At 41.6% G+C, this 21,083-nt stretch overlaps 4 protein-coding genes across 13 annotated transcripts in view; 1 reads left to right on the forward strand and 3 right to left on the reverse strand.

Moving 5' to 3' along the window:
* The window catches only part of LOC131110465 (uncharacterized), a 95,011-nt gene that overhangs the window by 20,322 nt on the left and 53,606 nt on the right, over positions 1-21,083 (forward strand). For 5 of the 10 annotated variants that reach the window (XR_013625292.1, XR_013625297.1, XR_013625295.1 and 2 more), the window contains 4 exons: positions 1,182-1,293; positions 2,005-2,138; positions 6,330-6,519; positions 6,595-7,416. Coding sequence is in view for 3 of the 10 variants with exons in the window: in XM_078788348.1 (XP_078644474.1) it covers positions 1,182-1,293; positions 2,005-2,129 (237 nt within the window). In the remaining 7 variants the exon portion in view is untranslated. Of the gene's footprint in view, positions 1-237; positions 333-547; positions 654-757; positions 924-1,181; positions 1,294-2,004; positions 2,222-6,329; positions 6,520-6,594; positions 7,417-8,631; positions 9,048-16,189; positions 16,248-21,083 lie in introns of those variants that run through there. The other 5 variants (XR_013625298.1, XM_078788348.1, XM_078788347.1 and 2 more) reach the window with 5 other exon arrangements.
* Positions 6,300-7,762, reverse strand: LOC131110665 (protein Wnt-8a-like). The gene is made up of 5 exons (XM_058063951.2): positions 7,748-7,762; positions 7,535-7,664; positions 7,240-7,365; positions 7,018-7,160; positions 6,300-6,857 (listed from the first exon to the last, which is right to left on the reverse strand). The coding sequence occupies exons 1-5, from the start codon at positions 7,760-7,762 to the stop codon at positions 6,300-6,302; spliced, it is 972 nt and encodes a 323-aa protein (XP_057919934.1).
* On the reverse strand, positions 8,377-11,183 carry LOC131110462 (protein Wnt-8a-like). Its single transcript, XM_058063631.2, has 7 exons — positions 10,945-11,183; positions 9,872-9,884; positions 9,763-9,796; positions 9,494-9,632; positions 9,237-9,362; positions 9,016-9,158; positions 8,377-8,946 (listed from the first exon to the last, which is right to left on the reverse strand). The coding sequence occupies exons 1-7, from the start codon at positions 11,021-11,023 to the stop codon at positions 8,377-8,379; spliced, it is 1,104 nt and encodes a 367-aa protein (XP_057919614.2). The 5' UTR covers positions 11,024-11,183.
* On the reverse strand, positions 11,889-13,355 carry tmsb2 (thymosin beta 2). Its single transcript, XM_058063634.2, has 3 exons — positions 13,232-13,355; positions 12,375-12,479; positions 11,889-12,214 (listed from the first exon to the last, which is right to left on the reverse strand). Exons 2-3 carry the CDS (start codon positions 12,472-12,474, stop codon positions 12,177-12,179), a joined length of 138 nt encoding a protein of 45 aa, XP_057919617.1. The 5' UTR covers positions 12,475-12,479; positions 13,232-13,355; the 3' UTR covers positions 11,889-12,176.

The raw sequence follows: 21,083 nt of genomic DNA on the forward strand, positions 1-21,083 counted from the left end.
GTAATATTAAGTCAGGCGCAATTAGGGTCCCTTGGCATTGATAAAGCATTGATAAATTATTAGCAGTGAATATGTTGAATAATAGGGGAGACTGCGGTTGACTTGTAGATTTGTTTATTCATTTTTTTTATTTAAATACATGAATTAACTGCTATACATTTTAAAATTCTATATGAAACAAAAACAATGTTTAAATATATAAATTACGTATTTTCCCCAAAATGAATTCTTAGTAGGGTGTACGTGTGTGATTTTGCCGTGTTCTTGATGCTAGCAACAGGACCAGACCATTCTCTTCACTCGTCTGCCTGACCAAAAGCCTCTCAGCGGAAGTAAGTAATTGTTATTCATATCCCCATAAAGCGGTCGTTAAAATCGCACACGGGAGCCGTTTCGGTTGTTTCTAGAAATAAACAAAAACGACAGCTTCATGCTAAGTGGTGAAGATAAAAACGACGTAACATATAAGATAACGCGGGCTAATGAAATGAGCGTCATAATCCAAAATGGCCGAAAGAGTTGTAGTTTGGATATTCTTGTTGGACAGATGACCGACTCCACGAAGCCTCCTGGGCTCAAGAGGAGCACCGAAGACTCACTGGAGCTCAATGAGTTTTTGGAAAGGATGACAGAAGACATGGAAAAAATATCAGGTATAATATCAATTGGGAAACGTTAAAACGTGTATTAAATACGACGGACTTTTGTATTGTTCAACGCTTCCCTACAATTGACCTGCCGCCGTGTCCGCCTGCAGTGCAGCTAACGTGGATGGCTTATGACATGGTGGCCCTGCGGACCAACCCCCAACTGTGGAGCTCCATGCAGCAACTGGAGGAGGCTCATCGCCAGTGCTCGGTGGCTGTGAAAGGAAACTCACAACAGGACCCACGCAGTCAGATGTGATGTTTTCATTCCATAATGTCATTTCCATATTGTTATTGTTAGAAGCTGGAATACATGAATGTACATTGTACATTATAAGCATTAGACTCATGCATTGATCTAGACTGTGCCTTAAGTGTAAGATCATTCCCTGTCAAATTCTGCTAGAGTTCAAATAAATAAATTTTCAGAAAAAGAATCTTATTTTGTCATCTATTAATGATATTCCGATATGTTACACTTTCACATGTACTGAGACACCACAGTTTATGTAATTGTGTTGTGTTGTTTTCCAGATGGATAACACAGAAACAACAACAGAGCAATCTTCCTCAGCCACCTGTGTTGATCTAGAATACATCCTCAAAGGGCTCGACTCCCTGTCCAATTGCATGGATCAACTGGCATGTAAGTGTGATTTTTTTTTTCCTTTTTCCAAAATGTCAGTAAGCATCAATTATTCTAGTAGGATGACATTGATGATCAATTTGCAACTATGCAAAGCACAAATGTGACTGTTTGCCCTCAATCTGCAATGTGATAGCCACATGTGGATCACAACAGTCCAACTGCTATGCAAGTTAGCCATGCTCAAAGGTGTCGGTGGTGCCGAGTTACAATGTTGTACAGGATGAGTGTCAGATTGACCCTGCTAGTGGGTATGTAGAAGTAACTGAAGGATTACCGAAGTGGCTATCCATCAAGCAGGATGTTGTGACTTGTTCTCTGCCGAGGGGGACAGTTATAGTAGTAAAAATGAAGCGGCAAAGTAAAAAATCCTTTACTGTTAAAGAAACATCTGAGGTCCATGACATGGTGGAGACTATAACTACACTGCATCATCACACTGAAAGAAAAAAAATCTGTTGAATTTGCATTATCAAGCAGATAAAGGCAGACTTCTCGCTTCCATCCATCCATTTTTCATACCGCTTATCTTTTTGTGATCGCAAAGGATTATGGCTGGTGTGTTTGTGTGTACATATACGTATATGTATATATATATTTTGTAGCATCCATACAGCTTAACATGTGCAACATTCAGGTTGTTTACTGTTTTAAATTATCTGTGTGGAAATTCAGGCAATTCTATTTTTTCTCTCTTTCCTTACCCTGCAGTGCAAATCCAGCTTAAGCAATGTGATCTGATCGTTTGTGTCAGTCACACTGACAAGCCGGGACACACAGAAGTCCAGGAGGCACCTAATCAGCTGCCACCAGCTTCACCTGGAACTGATGTATGAGGAGCAGAGGTAATACTTTAGCCCTACAATGCTATAGGTATCAACTTTGATTCATACACTTCTGATACCCATGACATTACCATATGGTGAAAATGTTGCTGAAAACCCTGTTGTAGCATTTTATATTTGTCTTCTGCCCCCTGGAGGCAGAACATAATGTCAAAAAAATTGTATATTTTGTAAAAGTTCATATCATTAAAAAACCTTCATATATCCTATAACAGTTTTTAAATTGGGCTTTATAATACAGAAATGTGTTGTTTAATTACTGTTGTCAGTACTTGTCAGTACCAAGTACTTGAGTACTTGGTTCCTTTTGCATGAATCAGTGCTTTAATTCGGTCGGGCATGGAGGCAATCTGCTTATGGCATAGTTGAGGTGTTACGGAGGCCCAGAATGCTTCGATAGCGGCCTTCGGCTCATCTCTGTTGTTGGGTCTGATGTTACTCATCTTCCTTTTCACAATAGCCCACCGAATTCTCTATTGGGTTCAGGTCAGGTGAATTTGCAGGCCAGTCCAGCACAGTAATACCATTGTCAGTAAACCTGTTACTAGCAGTTTTGGCACTGTGGCCGGTTACCAGGTCATGTTGGAATATGAAGCCAGCGTCTCCAAAAGGGTTTTCAGCAGATGGAAGCATGAAGTGCTACAAGATGTCCTGGTAGACAACTGCATTGACTCTGCATTTGATAAACCAGCAGGTGACATGCAACCCCAAATGATCTGACTTTACACTGGAGACTTGAGGCAGCTTCTGTCCTGTGCCTCTCCAGCATTCCTCCAGAATTCTTCCTATTGTTAGAATTCTGTATGGTGCTTGATGTATCGAAATTGAATAGGGGTGTCATGAGATCTCCTCACATGAGATCTTATGAGATTGAAGGTGACAACATTTTTTGTTTAGAGAAAAGCTATATTGTGAGAACAGGGCAGCCTGAATCCAATCAGACGTTGAACTATGGCATCGCTACTATGAATAATAATACAGTAATATGGAAATGGCAATGCGTGAGGCATTATTCTTTTTTTCCATGGGATCCAAAAACAGCTGCTTGCTACTTGATGTCCAAACAGAAGCTGTAGTAATTCTCCTTTTGATCAATTTTATTTAAATATTTGTCATGTAAACCCATGTTGATGTTCGGACTTCACCAAGCTATCTATTAATGCTCATTGCATTTGGCTAAGTAAATTCTCTACATGGAAGCTAACCTAAGCTTCTATAAGAAAAATTGCAGATGATGTAAAATACAATAAAATAGATGGGTTTACCATATGTATATTTGGAGTTTGTTCAAATTCACACTCAAGCAAAGCAGCATTATGTATTACATGTACAAACTACGGATAACTTATCATACACTGTGAAAGTTTATCACTATTTAGGGTTTCTGGTGTGCTCGCAGTTCAGAATGATGAATGAAAAATAACACGTTGCAGTAACTGAAAGGGATAAACCCAATCTATTAAAAGGATCATTATGGGGAGAATGTAGTCTATTACTGTACATATTCAGTGAAGTGCTGCTTTAATAGCCACACAAGCCTTGTCAATGCTACCATCTTGTGGACATAGTTATAAATATCAATTGAACCATTGAAGTCTCTAAATAATAATCTACAGATGGTCCTGGGGTTATGTACAAATTCATTTACTAGCATGTGATGTAAGCTGAGGTTTGGTGTAAGACTGCATACCAAAATTATACCCGAATTAACTCCCAAGTCACTCACACTGAACAAGTGCAAGCTCATATCAGCAAAGACAAGCAGGACAATCTTGGGAGTATGTACTGTTTGAAGAAAGAGGCATTGCATCAGCAGGGATGCCCGTTTATCACCTTGTTTGTGTCACACAAGCTTCGTCAAGGAATGATGGAGAGTGTTACCATTGGAGACAATGGCAACAATCAGTCTGGCAAAAGAACTCTTTAAGCAGAACGAAGGGATCGATCAGGAGCAAACTCGAGAGCGCAGGAGGACAAGGAAAGAGATTTGGCCATCCGGAGCTCCGGTATGGGAAAAAAGGTATGGGAACCACTGCTGTACTGTTAGTTTGGGAAAGTGTGTGGACAATGATTCAGATTGTCACAGCTGTAGTGCCTCAAATTAGTTTGAGATTTACATGGAAAGATGGTGTTTAGAGATTCTCTGAAAGTATTTTGTGTTTTTTTAACTACCGATCCTGTATGCCGTCTGTGTGGGTGAATGGCTGAGATGATACTTGAAATGAAAATGAAAATGTTTCTGTGTGGGTAGCCCCTTATTTGTACCTGTCAGTTGTACCTGTCAGACTGAACTTGGCAGCCGGACATCGGTCCTTGTTACCTTTTCACATATGGTTGCTGTCCTGTTGCTTCCTTTTTTTGTAGTTCAGATGTGTAACACACAGGCAACCATACTTTTTCTCACAGAATTATACAAAACTGACATTAGCGCTTTTACATTGTGTTGCATCAAGAATCTCTTTAAACTGGAATGTAATGCAGCATATACAGCTATATTTATTTTCCTACCTAATACCGTTTTTAAGGCTTTTTTCCTTGTTAATCCTAGATATTAATGTGGATGGCATTTCCTAAATACAGTCTTGTGACCCAGCACAGCGAGACTTTATCTCACACATAGGTGACAGAGGAGGGCAACAGGGAGTGGGAATGATCAATCACGGTGTGATCCGCCCCCCCAGACCCTCAGGCATGTCTGGTGAATACATGAGTCCTCCTGGGGGGTCTTTGTGCAAGATTCCCCCCCTGCTTCCCCCTGCTCTTGTTTTCCTCTGGGGTTCTGATTTGGAGACGCACCCCTTGTGAAAGACAGGATCTTGCCACTGTAGAGTCAACATGGAAAGATGTATGATAATGGAGAAAGTGTTGCAAACGCATTTGAGTATTTAAGGACAAATGTATTTTCCAGCATTTCTAGCAAACAATGACACATTTCTTCTGAGAAAAATTAGGTTAACCTTAAGTTGTTTCACTAAAAAAGTTCCAACATCCTTTTAAGTAAAGAATAAATGCCATTTACAGCAGTTTCTTCATTGGGCCAATATGGAAGCAATCATGTTTAGCTGGTGGAGACAAGAGATAAGGGGTGGATCGGGGAAGACCTCCAGTGGGGCAAAGCCTTCATTAGCGCACAGCAGGACAGCATGGGAAATACGGGACATCCCCAGGAGCAAACAGGCAAATGGGAAAAGGGGATTGGAAGATAAAGAGTTTCTTGTTTTCAGAGTCAATATCTGTTACTTTTTTGTTATTGTCTTTACTGTCACCACCTGATGGTGAAGCCCACTTTTCTAAAGCCTGTTGCGCTTACCTTATTTTCTTGCTCCAAAAGTAGTGTTTGTAAAGCTAAAAATACCCCCACCCACTCTCCTCCAATCCTGGACCCCTGATGAAGGAAATAGCAATGCCATTTCTCATTTAACTAAGACAGTGCCAGATTTATGACATGTCCTGCTGAGAGGAACATTTTGAGTTAATACAGTGTGTGGAAGAGGAAAGAAGGGGGTAAATCAGTTGAAGATTTTTACAGACCTTATGTGTAAATGCGGTATTTCGACAACAAAAAAAGATCACATTTCAAGACGGAAAATGTGAGTACCTTAACACAAAGTGGCGGAAATGTGTCGCGGACTGTCAAACTGCCTCCCCTCCCAGAGCTTTGATGTATTGCATACTGCATTAGCATTGTCTGAATCTGAGATGTGAGAAAGCCTGTGCTGGGCATCCTCCCAGATTATCAGGACAAATAGCTGACTTCTTGCAGTGGAAATACTTCACTAATTTGTCTTTCAAATCCCGAGAATCAATTCAGTACGCATTGACATCAAAGTAATGCAGGATCAACACCTTGATAGGTGTCATCTGCACCATGTTATCCCTGTAATCCTCTGTTAAGTGTATTTACGCCATTGTAATTCAAATAGACACAACTTGACTTTCGGCTTGTCCTAAAGCCCCTTCTTCCCCAAGTTAAACAATCTCTATTTAACCATTTGAAATAATAAAGACAGTGCTGGAGAAGTTTAACTTTTATTCAATACTCAGACATTCCACTCAGTGACACAAATTAATATAAATAGGCATACAACACGAAACAAAAGTGCAAACATGATTACAGTTCAGATTTTGACCCGTTAGAAGATTGTCATATAAACTTATGTCTTATTTGGGGCCACGATATCTGCGTCTGAGGCTGTGACCTTCGGTGGCTTCCCTCCTGGCGCAGACGTGCTTCACTATGACCTGCGAGCAGTCATCACAGTTCACCTTGCAGCACCAGTGGAACTTACAGTTGCAACTGCTCACCACCTCAGTACGCCTCTCTTCCACCCTCAGGCCACACTCGTGGCACAGCCTACGGCAGCTCCTCCTCTCCCACTGGGTAAGGGCCTCTCCGTGCTGCACACACTCCCGGCCCTCTGTGCCGTACAACCCTAAAGTGGTGTTTCTCTTGCAGTAATCGGGGGAGTCCTCCAGGTAGATGAGTTCAGTCCGGGCGATGCTGCCAAAAGCATCCACGATGGCCCCACGGCTGTCCGCACTGTTGCCTGCCCTTTTGCGCTTCTTGTCGATGTCCAGTTTTTGGGCTTGGCTGTGCTTGACCTTTAGATAATCACCAATTTCTCTGAAGTCGGACAGCTGTGTCCAGCAGGTTTGGACGCTGCAACTCTCAGACATGCCGTGACATCTGCAGATGCGCTTCATGGTGGCCTTCACCGCCTATAGAGACATGGGCAATGTTATTTCCTGATGAGTAAATGGAATGCATCATTCCCTACCTTACGAGGCTTGTTATTTCTCTAACAATACCACAGATTTCACAGATAGAAGCCTTTTCTATCTGTGTAGCTCTTAATCCATAAGGTATAAATATGCTTACTTGACGTCCAGCTTCATTGTTATGCAGGTTGACGGCAGCTCTGGAGTCCTGACCAGTCTCTTGTGCATCCACATACTGTTTAGAAATCCTCTCCCCGAAGTCCACGTTGTCACTGCAGCCACCCCACAGCCAGCCTTGTCCACCTAGATGCACAAATCATCATTGACAATAGGAAACATCATTCACCTTTCCCCCTCATTATTGAATATGTTCCTTTCATACCAATTTTGCCATTTCTTGAGACATCACAGCCACAGTTGTCGAGGTCTCCCAGACTGCAGTTCCTGGTCAGGGTGTACATGACTCCTGCTGCACTGATGGCATGGACAAAAGATGTCTCTCTGGTAGCTGCAAAGAAAAGGAGATGAATCATACTGATTTTAATTAACACTGCCAAGACAATGTTTTTGGACAAATTTTGACACACATTCAATAGCATAAGAAAGTGTGACAAAACCTTTGACTAGGGCTACACATATTTTTAATTTATGTTTATGCAAATGCATGATGTCCCTACCACGTCTTAGTCCCCTGAGCTGGACAGCGCTGTCTGGGCAGTTCCACCTATCCCACGTAAACTGATGTTTACACTCGTCTATGCCACTCTGTGTGCCCACCTGCACGCTTCTGGCATAGGTAAGGTAAGCCTGCATGCAACAGAGCCATAGATTTTTCATTTAAAGTTCCCAAATAAAAATAGTGCAATTCTGAAAATAAATTCCTCATTTACCTTGGAACCCGTCATCAGAAAATTGCTTGCAATCCTGAGAGGATAACAGCATCATTTATAAACTCTAATCAGACTTCAGAAACATTCCAATCTAAGCTTGAGGAAAGTCACTTACCAAGCATGTCCAGCATCAATTCTGCATAGAATAGGCAGCATCCATAGTAAATGTACCATTTTGATCGATTGTCCACCACCAAACTTAAGGTGAGCCCGTCTTATGCAGCTTAAGGCCTTTATTTGAAGGAGGAACAAACGGGGCCCTTGTGTCTTATCCCCCAAGCAGCCAAAAAGCTGATTGGATAACGGCTTTAGGAAACGCCTATATGCGCACTTCAAAGGCTGGTATTATAGGTGATAGTTTATTTTCCTTGCAAAGCCGCACGACACCAATATACAAGTGAGGCTAGCCTGTGACAAACTAAACGCAATCACTTTTTATATTATAAAATATTTATTAAGTACAATTTCAAATACAATATTAGACAGGACATATTTTTGACTATATATCGTCATGCTCAACAGTTGTGAGTGACTTATTTGGTCGTACAGTATACAAAATCCAACGTATAACATAAAGTGCATTAAACAACATAAAATCCATAACGATCATGCACCATATAGGCTGACAATCAGTGCCGACCTGCACGATGTTTTCGTTTTGTTTTGTTGTTGTGTGCTCTTCTGCTACTGTCCTTGCGTGCACAATAATATTTAGTAACAATTTGGGTGCATTTGTCACATCTGACCGTGCAGCACCAGTGGAACTTGCAGTTACAGCTGCTGACAACCTCGGTGCGCTTTTCCACCACACGGAGGCTGCATTCGTAGCACAGCCTGCGGCAGCTCTTCCTTTCCCACTGTGGCATGTTCTTGTCCCCCTTCAGGCACTCCCGTCCCTCGGTGCCCAGGTAGCCCATGCTCTGGTTCCTGACGCAATAGTCCTGGGAGTCCTCCAGGAAGATGAGCTCCGTCCGTGGAATGTTGCGGAAGGCATGCGCAATGGCTTCTCTGTTATCGGCGCTGTTCCCAGCCCTCACCGGCCTCTTGTCCATCTCCAGCTTCTTTGCCTGAGCATGCTTCATCTTCAGGTAGTTTCCCACCTCCCTGAAATCAGCCAGCTGCATCCAGCACGTTTGGATGCTGCAGCTGCCAGACACTCCGTGACACTTGCATGCTCTCCTCATTGTGGCTTTGATTGCCTGTTGAGGACATAACATGAATGCACGGCTCTATTTCTGAAGGTGAATTCATGTCGTTGAATATCCTACCAGTCTGCCAGCCTCGTTGTTGTGCAGGTTGACCGCGGCACGAGCGTCATGACCATCTTCCAGTGCGTCCACAAACTGTTTGGAGATCTTCTCTCCAAACGCCACGTTATCACTACAGCCTCCCCAAATCCACCCTCTGCCACCTGGAGATGGCAAAGTAGTTTTATTAGAGCATCATTTATACTACCTGGATCAAATTGTAAAAAGATGACGCGTCATACCACTCTGTCCTATCCTGGAGTCATCACAGCCACAGTTATCAAAGTCTCCCATGCTACAGTTCTTGGTCAGAGTGTACATCACTCCAGCAGCACTGATAGCGTGGACAAAAGATGTCTCTTTTGTGGCTATAACACATAAAAAAACAAAGTTACACGTTTGGCACCGTATATTTGCAATGGCACCGTGCGTAATAGATGCGTAAAAATGCAATAGTTACGTCATGCGCACCAATAAGGTGAATTCAAGCATTTCTTACCACTTCTTAGGCCCTTGTGTGTAGATAGCTGAAGCGTACTCTCCGGACAGTTCCATCTGTCCCACGCAAATTGATGTTTACACTCGTATATTCCACTTTGCGCACCCACTTGAACACTGCCAGCATACGTCAGAAAAGCCTTCAGAGAGACAGAGAGAGCGTATTCTTTATACTAAATATAATGTTATTGCATGCATGCCAAATGCAGGACGGAGACATTTCTCCTGTTATAAACGAAATTTGCACAAATCAGAGGAAAGTGTGTTTACCTTTGGTCCGGTCATGAGGAAGTTATTCACCGTCCTATATTTGAAAAAAATCAGAATAAATGATTTAGTTGCTGTGTTAATAAATGCACCAAAATGCAAGTTGTCTTACCAAGCAGATGAGGCTTGCAAATTCCAACTCATGTAGAGAACCATCACTGCAGGCCAAGTCCAATGTCCCATAGTGACTGTGATCCAGACACTGCCCTGCACGTCTGCCTATTAGAGTCCCAAGTGTGAGTTGCAAAAAGACGAGAGGGCAACTGAAGCTGTGCCCGGACCTCCACGCTGATGATATTTATATGCTGGTGGGCCCTGTAGGCCCTTTGATTGACAGATTTGTCAAGCAGCTAACGCTCCACTGTGAGAAGGAGGACAGTGATTGTCCTCTGCCAGTAGACAAATAGGAGCCGTCCGTGCATAAGTGCACTTCAAAGAGGGGATGCAGACACTTCAACAAATCCCTCATTCATTCACCTGCACTCCTCATGCCTTCACCTGCATGACAACTTGTAAGGAGTATATAATCCCACATTAATCATTGCAGATCCCCTGCAGAAGTGTTGATAGATGCTGATGAATACAAACAAATACGTATATCTAAAATGTGTCACGGAGGGTTTGCAAGTTTGGGAAAATGGCACCGGTGTCCCTGGGGGGGAAGCTCAGGGTGACGATAAAGCCATAAAGTCTTGCAGGAGCAGAGCCCATATAGTCATGTAAATCCTTCTTCACACGTCACCGACATTGGCATCATGATGATAATAGGATAATAGATGTTTCCCTCAGAAGCAACCTGGTGTGAAAATAGTCTGGAATTTACAAGAGCATAAATCCATGAAAGCACTAATGTGGGAAACATTGAATTTTTTATATAATGGATAATGATGTGCTTTGCTGTGCCCTGATTGTTTTATTAAGTTATCCTATATAATCATGGCAGTCATCAACATTGATTATGCTGGTTTCTGTCATGGCTTTAATGGCATTCTGCGTTGCCCATAGTGATTAATGTTAGTTTAAAAAAATGTCCACTTGTCAAATCCCAAATAAGCCACTCAAAATCCTCTAAAACAACAACTCACTCAGCATGGACAACAATAGGCGGACGACTGGGCGAGAACATCCACACAATGGAGGGGAGACGTAGGTGAGGATAATCCCTAATAATTAGATATAGCTGACATTCATCCTGCAATATGACTGAAACCAACAGAATAGCGCCCCCTCCAAACCTGGACGTGATATAATACTGACCCGTCATAATTTGTCTTTAATTAAGCGCCCTCTTAACAACTCTAATGGCTTGTTAGGGCGCAAATAATGCTCTAAATGCATGGGCGTGTTAGTGTTTGGGTGCCATCGAAACTATTACCGACAAATCACGTGGGGAGAGGTGACATTTCACCCTGGTGGGTTATCATTTCAACCCATCTTTCAATAGGAATAAAAGTAAAACTTACCAATAATGATAATCACAACAGTAGCTCAATGTATTAGGGGTGGCACTTTTTTCAAATTTTCCAAATTGTTGTTCCCAACCAAAATCACTATTATTATCAGAAGTAATGGTTGCGGCGGTGATGAATATGAATATTGTTATTATTATATTATATACTATATAGTGTTGGTGATTATGTGTTATAGATATGTGTTATACATATTTTTTCCCAAACATTTTCATACCACTGTATATAATATAAATATAAATTGCAATAGGGGAGGACTGATACTGTTGCACTTTGCAATGGTGAGGAATTGCACTGCATTATATCTAGCTGTCCCCAGTATTGTGTATGTAGCTATAATATAAAGTACCCTACATAGTGTGTAAGGCCTTAAATGAAGTGGATCTCGAGATGGTGATGGTGCAGGTGTTCCTAACATTGTGGCTTGTGAGTGTGTGGCTCCATTAGGTTAACGCCATTGAGGTTTATTAGTCCTCGTATCATGACCATTTCTTATTATGCTTGTGTAAAAGTATTATTTTGTCTTGCACAAGACTGAAGAAACTGATTCAGACCATTTGGTTCCACATCTTGATATTTATTTCATAAAGAAAAGTTAAAAAAATTATTACGAAAAAAACCCCACATGGTTTGGCTCTGACTGCTCCCTCTTTCAGGAGACCCCCACCCACCCATATCCCCCCATAGTTTGGTTGCCTGCCTCGTGATGCTACATCACAGCACCACTCTTCCCAGTTTGGCAATGTTGGAGACAGGGAACCAGACTAACTCTTCTGCTCTCTCGTGATAAAGCGACCCCCCTCCCATCCGTATGAGGATGTAACCCCTCTCAGCTCAGGAGCACCCTTTATCTGAAGACAAAAGTAGGAGATGGGAATACTGTGATAATGAAAAACAAAGTGCATTTTGCTGTGGCATCCCAGCTTCTTTTCTTCATGTGCTTATCAGTCAAGGTGTGGCATCTCCTTTCCTCTCTTGCTCAATCGCTGGGGGGGAGAAGGAGAACACGTATCAGCATTAAAGACCACGAGAGGAGAAAAATCAGTAAATTGTGCAGATTTATACTCAGTTATTATTCATTGTGGTACTGTCAGCTGTAGCTGTATTGTACTGGCACAGAAAAGCGTTGACAAGAGGCGGACTCACTCTCTTTGGTGGGTAGAGGGTTTTTTTCTTTTGTCTCGGTCTTCTTAAGCTTTGTCTTGTCAAAACGAGAAATCTCAGTCATATCAGGCTTGTCAGACATTTTGGCTGTAAAGACAAAAATATCACCTTAGAATATTGATTACCTTAGGTAATGTTGAATGGTGTTGAATAGGAACATTTTCAGCAGTGGCATATGAAGGGAGTGGCTTTTGTGCAAAGCTAACACATGTCCACATGTGTGCCTCCATCATCATGCACTCCCCCCCTTCATGGCGGCACCACGTGCCTTTTTTTTTTTTACCCATCTGTCTTTTCTTTGTCTTTGCCATTCCTTCTCTGGGGCCCATGTCTTTGTTCTGTCCCTCTGCATCCACCCCTGCAGCCTCATGGTGCTTTACTGCAGTCATTTGCCTGACCTAGCCTCAGGTCTCAATATGTCGTCTTGCAAAATGTGGCCTGGTCACACCTGCTCTGTCGTGTAGCCCCCTTGACCCACACGACTACATGATGTTATGTACAAATAGAGCTTTATTGGTATGTTTTAATCATTAGTGTAACAAACAAGGCAAACTGGATCACGCCACAGATGATAACCCTGACAGGAGCACATCTTGATTAATCGGCAAACTAATTACCCAGACACTAAGCCCCATTGTTTCCCTCCTTCATCACCATCAGCACCACCATTCCTTTGCACATCTTTCCCCCTTGCTGCCATCAGCAGGCCACCTCTCTTGTGATCCAGCCACACCCCAATCCTTTGTCTGGCTCCCAGCAACAAGCCTCCCCGAAAAAGAACACAGCCAGACATCCCTGAAAAACACGATGAAGAATATACAGAATATTTACATTCTTACCTGTGTTTTTACGCAGCAGCTGGCTCAAATCCACTAGCTTAAAGGAGAGCGCGGAGGGATAACGGTGCAGAGAGTGAGACGGGAGCTGCCGGTGTGTGTGCACGCCTGCTTGCCTACATCCAGGGAGGGGGTATAAAAGGGAGGGAGGAGAGAGATAGAGAGGGGAGAGAGAGTGACTCAGGGCTTAGTCAGACTTCTTCTTTGTCATCAATATTTATGTTCTTAAGGGAAAAGACAAGACTCAGTGTGATGCTCGACTTATGTCAATATAGCATGTAATACAAGAAGAGGCCTTATGTTACTTGATCCAAAATTACATCAGAGTTGGATCAGTTTTTAGTTTTTTCACTTTAATATATCTAATACATTTGATTTCCTTGGATATTATTTTTGTTGTCAGCACATTCAAGAAAATATTTAATAAGAATATTTCATTAATTGAGAGCTCGGATGTGTTATGTTATTGTTCCCTTTATTTATATGAGCGGTCGTGTTTTGGTGTTTACTGCATTTGGTATATTTTACGTATATGGTTTTACATTTAAGTCTCCACAGATGTTAGTCACAGCTTTTATTTTGTGGCTGATCAAGCAGCTCTTGATTACATCAGGCTTCAATAGAGCAATGATGTTCAGATAGTCCTGGGATGATGTCATAAAATACCATGCTTTCCCCTCTTAATCATCTCAGGGGTCCACTACAATGCTGCCGGTCAGTGAGGACACCTGCTGTGTATATTTATATGCATATATCAGCCCAGCTCCCTGCCATGCGGTTCATAACTGTGAGGATGACTCAACATTGCCTCCTTGGCACAGTATTGTATGTGCATTGCTGTTCTGGCATCACATTACTGGACGGCCTTAAATAGGGTGACAACAACGCCTCTCTGTGGTCATAAATGGTTGCGTGCCTTTCAGTGTGGGTGCATTCCCATCTCTTGGTCAGAATGTGGAACTGACCCACTTTCTTAAGATTCTATATACCTGTACTGTAATGAGGTAATGAATGAGGGGTGAAAGTCGTAAAAGCTGACATCGCCTTATGATCCAAAGCCACTTTTGAAAATATATTTAAGTGAGTGAGACCTCCTACCGCACCTCTTATGTTAACATCTCATCATCAGCTAAATATAACCTCGCCTAATTTGTCATTATAACTTGGCAGCTTTGTAAAATGAACTAATGAATGTTCATACAGTATGCATGCATAAATACATGCACGTACGCTTACCATACAGTCATACAATACAGTGCTACCCTAGTTGGTGGTTGTAGTTTCTTGCTCAATGGCACATCAGTCATGCACAAGAAGCGGCGAACTGGAATATCTTTTGCAACCAGTCCCAAATTTGCACCACAGTGGGTCTTCAACAGATCATTTAGCAGGCCTAGTTTACACTTGCATGCATTTTGTCCCTGCAGTATAATACAATGTTGCGTGCCGATGAGTAAATTGGTCCCAAACAGGTGTGCTGTATGTGGAAACTGTGCAGGGCTATGTGCCAGTGTGCAAATAACATTTTTAAATGTTCCAAATTTGTAGCATGCATAATTTCCGTGAACTAGTTAAGCAGTCGTAAGTGCAGGAATTTTCACTGTGAGTTTTTGTTAATTAGTAACTACTAATTTACCAATGAATATACCTTATTGTGTCTCAATTTCTGCTCAATATTGGCTCCAGCTTGTAGCACAGTGACAACTGCCGCGTCAGCTAGGATCCGTGCGAACGTTAATCGCGCGTCATAAAACGTAGTGCCATTAAAGGAAACCTCCGTTAACGCGTTAATAACCCACTAACTTTTACAGCCCTAATGTAAACATATTAAAGTGCAGTATAGTGTAATATAACAGCAATGTTCATGATGCATCCAATTCATCGTTAGACCACCTCTCCACCTGAACCAATAGGTCAGATTGGGCATTAAACAGTGACGTCATACTATGCCTGGAAGTTTTCATTGTGGGCGGAATTTGTGAGCTTTAGTTTAGCAGACATTTACCATATCACAGAAGCTCCTCCAGGCAAAAAGTTTACCCTCAGTCTTGTGATGGGTTGGTGCGGCCTTGAATTACCAACTTCTACTCCACAATCTGAAACAACCTGCTTTCCAAAAGCAACTTTGTAAACATTGCATTGTTAGAGCAAACACTTGTGTACTAATAATGACAGGTGCTGGTAATGCAGGATGCCTCAATACATTTAAGCGTACAGATCCTCGGATGATTCACTTCTGACTACCAGCTGAGGAGATCTTTGACCTTCTAAATGGATCCCAACCTTCCTTATTAACCTTTGTGTTGGAAATGTCATCGAATTTGAGGGTTGGACACTGACAAAGGTCAATGAATTGTCTGACAGGTGTGCCTGACAGCGTGCACCTTGTTGATGGAAGATAACATACCAGTAAACCTTTTGGGGGAAGATCACGCCTGAGAACTGAGAATGTCAGATTAACATGAGTGTGCAGAATATGAGACAGCATGTGTTTATACAAATAACCAGAAGATGGCGGCATTGTGCTTTTTTAGAAAGATGCCAAACTCATGAGGCCAACATCCTGTAATGTAAATCAAGGGTTTCATAAATGGTGGTATGATTTGTAGAAAGTGGGAGCTGTTATATCTACTTATCTACATTATCTACATTTCCCCTTCTCACATGAACACACAACAGCACTATGGAGTTTATGTGACCTTGTAGAATCTTAAATCCAAACAAAAGACAGTTGTAATGCATCAGAAACACGCCATTGTACTAAGTACTCACACGGATCAGATTGAAGACACGTACAGTCCATTCCAAGTGCAAGTAAACATCTGAGGGCGGGTGGTGGCTGTGCAGGATGAGTTAGGACAGTGCGGCTTCAGTGAGCCCAGATAAGAGCACGGCCTCGCCTCATGAACTCCCCGACTAATGATGCTGCGTTTGATTGGTGCCCTGTGTTCCATTCGCCAGCCAAAGAGCCGAGTATCTTGGTGTGGAGTTATCTCCCCAGGCCAGCTGGAGCACCATGGCAGAGATAGAAGGTGAGGAGGGAGAACACTGGACAGGGAGGAGAGCAATGAGGGATGACATGAATAAAACACATTTGTACTACATTTTATCAGCAATCAAAGAGTGGTGGCGATGTGTTGCTCATAGACCTGCTGGTGGAGGAAACAGGCTTCCTAAAATGTCATTGTTCAAACGTTCTCTATTCTACTGCATGCCAGGCCAGGGGCAATGCAGCCTTGGGGCCTTTTGTGTTCCGCAACCCCCCTCTTTTTTTTTAATTGTCCCATAGCACATTATAAAAATGTATTTTAAGAAGAAAACTAAGATAACAACAGCTAAAATGGAAAAATCTGTAGTAGTGTTACAGGAATAAAGTCACAATGTTAAAAAAAAAAGTTGTAATCTAAAGAGAAAAAAATGTGAGATTAAAATTGTCCAAGAATAAAATAATTTTAGGAGCATAAAGTTGAAATATTATGATAAATTATGTTTTTTAACATTATAATGTTATGAGAATAAAGTCAAAATATTATGGAAATAAAATGTATAATTACAAGAAGAAAATTTACAGTAAAGATCTGAAAAATAAAAGAAGAGCACATTTTATAAAATAATGTAAAAATATTAAGAATAAAAAAATCATATTCTAACGAAGATGGGGCAAAATTTGATGCGTTTATGCTACATCTGACAAGCATCTCTTGTATCTTATTATTCCTGCTCTCATTAGTGCAAAGTTTGCATTATACCTCTTGTGACCTTTTTGTGAGACCTTTACAGAGGAGCCTTGGTTTATTTGTGCTGAAGAATCACCTGAAGCTACATCAGATGGGTATTTATATTAATATATTTAGATGACTGTATTCCCTTTTCTGCAGGCTATGTTCATGGATGTTCTGATGGCGGTAAAATGGGAAAGTGTCACCAAAAACTGAAAAAGGAAAATTATGGGCTCTTGAAGCCAGATGCCTTTTATGACCCTATGGATGCCAAAAGCTCTACTGACAATGGGCACTGGATTGAGCCTTTCTCCAGCCTCCAGCTCCCTGGCCCCAAAAATTAAAAACTGCTGGCCCGGTTGAAATAACCAAAAATCACACCCACTGAGAATGCTCTTTAATACTAATTCACAGGCAAATTTGGTCCCCAGAAGTCCGATTCATCCTTTCCTACCACCTCTCCAGCTGGCTGCCAACGAATCCGTTTAGAGCTTAATCTCTAATTTGGCGCCTTCTCGCAGTTTGGGATAGATGAAAAATGGAATTTATGGTAGCAGCCATGCTTGACCACTCATGTAGTGTCTGTAATGTGTTTTCATAGGCCAGGAAGCAGTTAGGTTGCCATTCAGATGCACCACTTTCTTTGCAAACTTTTTAAAAGTCTAAAAGCAGAATAAAACATAAAAGATTCATTATGAACTTGTGGGTGTTTTTAAAGCAGTGAGGAACGTGTTGTGGTCTACAGCGCTCTTTCACAAGTCACTGACTCGAGTTCTTGAGTCTTTATTTTTTATGTGGTTTGTTGTCATTATGAGTCATGTACTGGATCTTGTACAAATGTGCACCACATGAATTTAAAATTAGGCCTGCGCTTATTTTTTTGGATATACAAATATAATTTTTTTTACATCTTTCTCTGGAGCCTATCCCAGCTGTCTTTGGGTGAGAGGCGGGGTACACCCTGGACTAGTTGCCAGCCAATCACGGGGCACATATAGACAAACAACCATTCACACTCACACTCATACCTATGGACAATTTGGAGTCGCCAATTAACCTAGCATGTTTTTGGAATGTGGGAGGAAGCCGGAATCCCCGGAGAAAACCCAAACTCCACACAGAGATGTCTGAGGGTGGAATCGAACTAGCTGTGAGGCCTTGCAGGCAGCGCAGCCTTTTTTTTGTTTAAACATTCTCAAAGGTCCAATTGTAGCTAAAAATAAAAAATAATTGAAACAGCGAGTCCGTGAAAGGTGAACCACGATGAACACTTTATATTATAAGTAGAGACATAAACAAAACAAAAAAATCACATTTGAGTCAATTATATTTCCTGAATTAAATCAATAGACATCTTTCTTGTAGTAAATCCCGTTTTAAAGCACCTCTTAACAGCTAGTCAAAATCATTGCAACACATTTTGCAAGAATAATTGGTTTAGTCAGGCCAGATTGTTGGAGCATCCTGTCAGCTTGTGTTTCTTAGCCTTTGAAAGGAGAGATCAATAAAGAGGTTGACTTGAAGTGTCAAGGTCAGCACTTAGATGGGCTTTTAAAGCGGGAGAGGCTGCCAAGGCATCTGCAAAGGAGACAAAAATCACATTTCTATCAGTCGTCTCAAAGTCAAAAAGCATGCACGTGTGCACGCTGCTTCTGCTTTGCTCACAGCAACTGTGGCTCAATCAGGTCTTATGCTTCTTTTTCACATTTGATAATGGACTAGAATTTTTAGCGATGTCAGGAGACTTCACGAGACAAGATGATACACAAGATTGGGTATATGAAAATCTGTTAAAGTTTTCCCATAATGCATTGTGTTCATTAGGATGCTGCAATGACGTCAGCCTCCCTCTGGGCTCCTGGTGGACAGAGACAGCTTTGTGTACACCACAATTTTCCATTATAAAATGTGCACCATATACACCTGTGTAGTAGACTACCAACAGAACAATACTAATTTAGCTTTGTTCTTGCTACTGCACAAACATGAGTCAACACATGTTCAGGAAACGCGTCTACTGAGATACACAGATTAATAATAACAAACAGCACATTGACTGCTTTAAAATAACACACTCAACACTACTGTGTGTGTGTGTGTGTGTGTGTGTGTGTAAGGCTGCAAGGGTGCATCATCTGCTCGAATGCTGAAAAGTTATCTCCACACAGCCACCTGTTTATGTGAAGGGAGTCAACAAACGTTGTATGAATTCTAATAAGGCTCCCACTCAGAGTACACACTCATACTGTTTTGCACTGTAATCTAAATCCCTCGTTTGAAAAGCTGTGTGTGTCTGTAAGAGAGACAGGAGGAGATTAAACCTGCCACCCCTTGCTGGTCTTTAGGGTGATGTGCTGAGTGCAGGTTTAGTGATCGTGACTTTTGTATCAACACCGGATTGAGCACCGGATTAATTAGCAAGAGACTGTTTTATCATGACACCTTCAGGTAAGCGTGGCAATGCAGGCGTCAGTGTTTGCTGCACCAGACTTGAGGTAGTTCGGTACCTCGCGGGTGGCTCCTATTTTCAGGAAGGAAACAAAACTTTTAAAAGAGGGAATGTGTAGAGAATTAAATCTGCTAATCCAGAGGATTAATACAATTGAGTTTGCCAGATTCTGGCAGCAGCTTGTTTCGTTAAAATGTAGCCATTAGGCACCTGCTGCTGTCACACTTGACTTGCTCGACAGGAGATTGCCTGCCTGGTTTTAGAGGGCACGCCTGAAAGCAGAAAATGACTTCCACGCTCAACGAACATACAAACACTTACTCCACGACGTCAGGAAGTGAGATTGTGCACTTGTCTTTTGGCTTCATGAGTCCAATTACCAGACTCTGTGTGTTTTTATATACTTTCTGTGTGTGTGAAAATGCAGCCGTGCAGGCAGGTGGATCAGCAGACCCTGACAGTCAGATTTCATGCACCAAAGACTGCGCCAGATGATTGGCCCTGGGCTCCTCCAGGATGCAATTCACAAACAAAGACAATTTTGAAGAAGCAATAGTGTGTAAGTTAGCTGCCAGTGATTGCCATTCCTCCTCTTAACTTTCAACAAATCTTCAAAGATTGGATTGCAAAGCCAGGAACTCTTCTGATTAGCATTCAGTCAGCGAGACATGGCAGAAAGAAACCTGGAAGCTTGCATTTTATCGATTGAAACCTGGCTTTTAAAATACAAACGTCTTCCTCTATCATCTTACAAACTTATATAAGCCAGTTTTGCATGATACAAAATAGTAGGTGCATTATTTTCACCTGAAACAGACAAAAAAGTGAATAAAAAAATATGGATACTGACCGACCTGTGAGGGCTTGGAGATAACGGAAGGTGCGAAACAACACTATACGTGTTTTTCTTGCCAAGCATTATGATTTCACATTTTGTTTGACGTCCTTCAACGCACCTCAGTGCAAAAGTGATGATCTGCCACAAACAGATAAACGTATGGGAAATGCCAAATGATGCTCCCTTATTTCCAAACAAAATTCTTGAAATACATTACATAACAAAAGGCTGGGTAATATATTAATCACGTTTTAATTTGACATAATGCTTTTGCATTGCATTTAACTGCAACTTTAAGCTCTGGGGCCTTGCTACATATTGTCTGTAAATCTATTCAGACATGGCTGTTAATGTTTAGTGTGTAGTATTATTGTTTTGGGCTTTCATATGCGATTGTTGAATAGCACACAAACCAAACAGTGGCAGTCTGTCGGAGCTATCAAATTAGAAATGGGAGAATTCACTGGTAGAGGCAGTGTTTCACTTCAACCAGTCATGTATTTGCCTCGAAATGTTTTTTTTTTTTAATTTTTGTTCCAAAGTGTTATGTATAGAACAAAAAACATGCATGCCAGTTAGTGCACACAAGCTTTGTTTTTCTGGTCCTATATGAAGCGCATATTTTTAATACTGCTCTTAGATTTCATTTGAATATTTGACTTTTGAGAGTGCACTCTGTTGCGTATTACATTAACCTGCTTGTGAGCGTGAATATTCTGATACAAGAGCCTGTTGTGTTTTAAAGTAGCATTAATTACTTTATCTGTCTCGCTTTAACTGGCATTACTCTGACATTGACTTCATTGCTTCCCCTTCAGACTTGGTTCAATTTTGGGAATTAAATCTGTT

This window comes from Doryrhamphus excisus, linkage group LG22 (assembly GCF_037039965.1).
Source record: "Doryrhamphus excisus strain RoL-2023G ecotype Guam linkage group LG22, RoL_Dexc_Guam_v1.1, whole genome shotgun sequence".
Lineage (NCBI taxonomy): Eukaryota > Metazoa > Chordata > Actinopteri > Syngnathiformes > Syngnathidae > Doryrhamphus > Doryrhamphus excisus.

Bases quoted from the DNA above. Each gene is read 5' to 3' on its own strand.
- LOC131110665 (XM_058063951.2), bottom strand. The intron at 7,161-7,239 runs GTATGAAAGGAA...TTGTGCATCTAG, and splicing joins CTCAAGAAATGGCAAAATTG to GTGGACAAGGCTGGCTGTGG. The intron at 6,858-7,017 runs GTAAGCATATTT...ATGTCTCTATAG, and splicing joins ACAATGAAGCTGGACGTCAA to GCGGTGAAGGCCACCATGAA.
- LOC131110462 (XM_058063631.2), bottom strand. From the start codon at position 11,023: ATGACGGGTCAGTATTATATCACGTCCAGGTTTGGAGGGGGCGCTATT. The intron at 9,633-9,762 runs GTAAACACACTT...GTCTCTCTGAAG, and splicing joins TCCTCATGACCGGACCAAAG to GCTTTTCTGACGTATGCTGG. The intron at 9,363-9,493 runs GTAAGAAATGCT...TATGTGTTATAG, and splicing joins ACACAAGGGCCTAAGAAGTG to CCACAAAAGAGACATCTTTT.
- tmsb2 (XM_058063634.2), bottom strand. From the start codon at position 12,474: ATGTCTGACAAGCCTGATATGACTGAGATTTCTCGTTTTGACAAGACA. The intron at 12,215-12,374 runs GTGAGTCCGCCT...TCTCCCCCCCAG, and splicing joins CCCTCTACCCACCAAAGAGA to CGATTGAGCAAGAGAGGAAA.